At 37.1% G+C, this 3,933-nt stretch overlaps 2 protein-coding genes across 4 annotated transcripts; one reads left to right on the top strand and one right to left on the bottom strand.

Annotated features, from left to right (window-relative positions):
• Positions 1-375: 375 nt before the first annotated feature.
• On the top strand, positions 376-1,501 carry LOC126901460 (uncharacterized). Its single transcript, XM_050677913.1, has 2 exons — positions 376-1,249; positions 1,321-1,501. Exons 1-2 carry the CDS (start codon positions 557-559, stop codon positions 1,465-1,467), a joined length of 840 nt encoding a protein of 279 aa, XP_050533870.1. The 5' UTR covers positions 376-556; the 3' UTR covers positions 1,468-1,501.
• A 260-nt stretch (positions 1,502-1,761) lies between these two features.
• Positions 1,762-3,580, bottom strand: LOC126901455 (uncharacterized). 3 transcript variants are annotated; one of them, XM_050677898.1, is made up of 4 exons: positions 3,272-3,580; positions 3,078-3,210; positions 2,740-3,021; positions 1,762-2,652 (listed from the first exon to the last, which is right to left on the bottom strand). In XM_050677898.1, the coding sequence occupies exons 1-4, from the start codon at positions 3,563-3,565 to the stop codon at positions 2,090-2,092; spliced, it is 1,272 nt and encodes a 423-aa protein (XP_050533855.1). In that variant the 5' UTR covers positions 3,566-3,580; the 3' UTR covers positions 1,762-2,089. The 3 variants fall into 3 exon arrangements, with proteins under 3 accessions (XP_050533855.1, XP_050533853.1, XP_050533856.1); XM_050677896.1 differs by having other exon boundaries at positions 1,775-2,679; XM_050677899.1 differs by having other exon boundaries at positions 2,540-2,657.
• Between the last annotated feature and the right edge of the window lie 353 nt (positions 3,581-3,933).

Here is a 3,933-nt window from a genome sequence, read left to right as displayed (position 1 = left end):
ATAAACTTGTAAGATTTAAAATTCAATAAAATATACTTTTTTTTATTTTATACAATTTTGTCATATTTATTTAAACTTTATGCCTTTGTGTATAATGAATATTAAATAAAAGTCTGTAGTACTAAGCAGTGCAAAGAAGAGTTTTACACATTAAATAGCAAATTTACTATACGCTATGGTATTTGTAGCAGGTTGTACTATGTATGGTATGTAGTAGGCTGTTTATAAAAGTAGTAGGGACACTGTGTTGGGTTACCGAACAGTGTATCCTGGATTCTTATAATCTCGATTAAACAAGTCTGAACATGTTAAAACCTGTCTGAACGCGTTGAAATCCCTGTTCATCCTGTTTGAACCCCGTCTGCTTATGTTTACAACTGTTTGTATCATATCTAACGGCGAAAATTAGACTATTAATTACTATTGGGTTTAAATTAGTTAATAACTTCACCGTGGTGTAAGCATAGCGCTCTAATCGTTATAAGATTTTCTATATAAACAGACGTTACTTTAACTTGTTGGTAATGTGTTAAGTCGATATTTGTATACTTTAAGAATGGCTGGTTCTCTCGCTACAATTGCCAAATTCTATAACAAACAAACATTTGCTAAACCCCAACCTCACAGTGAATTAATCGATTGCACTGATTACGTTTTGAATTTCAATCCTCGTAAATTCGTTCAGATAGGATTGGATCCAAAAGATCGATTTAACGTAACTATTCGTTTACTATCGTCAACCCGTTACATACTTATAACGATAGATTTCCTACAACGGATTTATACGTTGATGGGTAATATTCTGTCGCTAATTTTCGACCCTGTATCAAGACAAAAGATTATTTTACTCAAGGATGAATACGTCACACTCTCAAAGACTACGTTTCAAGGAGAGTCTTCGCTAGTCTTTGAATCACAAGCACAAGATGAATGCCGAGTGTTACTCACCCAATCAGACATTTTAAAACTCAGCGCTTTGGAATGTTGTATCTTTGAGACTATCAATCAAAAGATGACTGTAATTCAACCATTGGTTCTACAACAGTTGGAACAGATGGCTCAATATATGAAATCTCAGTATGAAGTAAATGTGGAAAACAAATGTATGTTGATCAATGCGGTTTCGGATTATACGATTAGAAATAGTTTACCCAATAGCGATCTGAGCTACATAAGCCAAATAAAACAATTTGCGAGCCAGCAGTTGGAACAACGGTGGACGATGCTGGAAGAATATACTAAAGAAATGGTGAATTACATTTTTTTTTTTTTTTCTAACTGAATAGAACATATTTAATAAATATATTTTATTTTTTTCAGTCTTCTAACGGAGAAAACGTATGCTCGACATTTTTTGGGTCGCTGGCCGATGATATACAGTCGGAAACAATCATACCATCAAATACAAATAACCAAGAAATACCAACAGTAGTTGTTAGTAATAGCTATCTGTCGACAAGTATCTAAAACATGTATATAATTAAAAAAAAAAAAAAAAATTGTTTAAAATAAACGTATGTTGCATTAACATGTGCTGTTATTATTATATACTGAGACATTGTGAAAATCGCGTTTTTAACGTAACTTGTAATTAAAATTATAATGGATACAATGACTATAAATACGTTTAAATAATAATATTTAAAATAATGATTATTATCTAAGATTTTATTTCTATCATATGAAAAAAACTCTTTTTTCTTCTTTTTAATTCTTCAGAAAGGTTAAAACATGCTCAAAAACCTAGCTGTATGATACATGTAAAATACAGTAGGGTATTCTTAGAGTTTTGGTGGATAATACCTTACCATCAAAATGTGACACCTCATTACGTAACTATAGTTTAAATACTAGGGCATCTTACACGTACAACTATTGTACTGTACAGAAGAGAAAAAAAACGATGTAGTATATATATATATATTTACAAATATGTACACGCATATACATATATTTTTTAGAAAAAATACAATTTCTTACTACATTATGTTACATTAAAAAAATGTTTTAAAACTACTTATATACATGTATATTTACAAAAAAAAAATTTTCAATTATTGACGATTTTTTTTTTTTACAATGATAAGAACTATAGGTCTTCCGGTGGTGGTATAGCATAATGCCCGTGGGCCAACGTGTCGATTCTGTTGTTGAGCGTGTAGCGCTTATCATCAAAACGGTTAAGCGCCAACTTGGTTGTACGTAAAGTCCGTACCTCGTGCTCAAACGAACGGATTGACACGTTCTGTCGGTACGGAGTGTAGGGTAACGATAATGTCAGTGGAGAGTCACCACCACGTATCACTCTGATGACCGCACGGGCATTCTCTCCAGCCAATGCTCGTTTTGACGCATCGTCACCATCGTCTTTAAACAAACACCGTTTGTAGTCGTCCAAAGACAGATGGTTCCGGACGACGTGTCCGCGGATCCCCTTAGACTTTATGAGTTCGCTGCCTTCCATGTCAAATGCGTAGCACTTTGATCGAAGTGCAGCGATCTCAAAGAGAGTGAGGCCACTGGTCTCGTCTGAAAACAAGCCGGGCATCTTCTTTCTATCGGTGGAGTAGCAAGGGTGATCCTTGGGCAGGCTAGATGCGTCCACGTGCACCAGTAAATCGGGGCTACCAGCTAAATCCTGGTAGAAGTCGCCTACTCTGAGCAGGTATATGAAGGAGTCTGAGAAAAATTAAAAATATATAAATATAAAAAATATTTCTACTGTACGGTTGTACTCACCAGTATCCATGTAAACCAATTCGATTGCACTGCCATAATGTGGTTTCAATACGTCGTAGAAGTACTTGTACATTAGCGTCTTGCTAATGTCAAGCACTGCTAAACCGACGTATATTGGTTTGATAAACTTGACCATCTTTGTGTCCATTATGACGGCGCACAACCTTTCACCGTATTTGATACAGTCGTTGAAGGTTGGTTGGTTTACGAGCTTGCTTAGACGTTCGGGACTGGAGATTAGCTCAATACGGATGCGTTTCCGCATGTTCTCCATTGTTTTCCCTATAAAATGTAAAAAATTATCGAATAACCCACTTTAGCATTGAGCATGCACTTACCAAAGACGGCATTGTTCATTAGTTTGAAAAATGCAATTTCAAAAGCATTTGCCGCCTTTTTCCGCATTTCAGTGTTCAACTCAATGTATGGTTTCAACCAAGCACTTTGTTGAAACTCTAAAACGCGGTGCACCTGCAGTACAAATATTTATATTAGTATCATCGCTTATAGTTTATAGGTTAACTATACATACTTTATCGACTTGCAGTCCGTGTGCGATCGCCTGTTTAAGATTAACGTAATGTACGACGTACCGCTGTTTGGGTTTCAAAGTGGCCATGAGTTTGGTCTCTTTGGAACCCGGCGGTACATCGTTGACAGGCAAGAACGGCAAGTCGTTGTGCTCGTCATGCAGCTCTTGTGGATACGATACGTCCACTTCATATATACGCCCCGTATTACCAGTGTCCGACAACGATTGGAGGTCAGCCAGAGGGTCTGTTCCTTTATACCACCGGAAGTCACCGTACGGTATGGGCTGACTCATAGCCCACCCGTAAAGGTTATTGCCTGTAAACATTAAACGTTACTAAACCACCGCTCAAATATTGCGCGTTTATATATGCACGTATAGATTACTTACAGTCTTGGTACACGATCCATGATTCCGGTTTTGACGGATCGTAATCGGGTGTCTTAGAATTGTTAGCCTTTGCATAGTGCTTGACGGCTTGCACTAGCCCACCACGAATGCCCTGTTCCACCATCAGTAGCATGTCGTAGTCGTTCAAGAGCTCCAGCTTCATCCTGGTGTATTTCAACATACAATCGAAGCTAAAACCAGGCGCGGTGTAATAGTGCGCCGGGTCCAAATTGTATGTTGAAATACAGATGTCGCGGAAGTTCTCAAACACA

This window comes from Daktulosphaira vitifoliae, unplaced genomic scaffold, assembly GCF_025091365.1.
Source record: "Daktulosphaira vitifoliae isolate Bord-2020 unplaced genomic scaffold, ASM2509136v1 Scaffold_3, whole genome shotgun sequence".
Lineage (NCBI taxonomy): Eukaryota > Metazoa > Arthropoda > Insecta > Hemiptera > Phylloxeridae > Daktulosphaira > Daktulosphaira vitifoliae.
The sequence above is the reverse complement of the archived record's forward strand: the minus strand, read 5'-3'. Positions and strand labels throughout refer to the sequence as shown.

Bases quoted from the DNA above. Each gene is read 5' to 3' on its own strand.
- LOC126901455 (XM_050677896.1), bottom strand. From the start codon at position 3,565: ATGAGTCAGCCCATACCGTACGGTGACTTCCGGTGGTATAAAGGAACA. The intron at 3,022-3,077 runs GTAAGTGCATGC...TACATTTTATAG, and splicing joins AATGAACAATGCCGTCTTTG to GGAAAACAATGGAGAACATG. The intron at 2,680-2,739 runs GTGAGTACAACC...AATTTTTCTCAG, and splicing joins ATTGGTTTACATGGATACTG to ACTCCTTCATATACCTGCTC.
- LOC126901460 (XM_050677913.1), top strand. From the start codon at position 557: ATGGCTGGTTCTCTCGCTACAATTGCCAAATTCTATAACAAACAAACA. The intron at 1,250-1,320 runs GTGAATTACATT...TATTTTTTTCAG, and splicing joins AAGAATATACTAAAGAAATG to TCTTCTAACGGAGAAAACGT.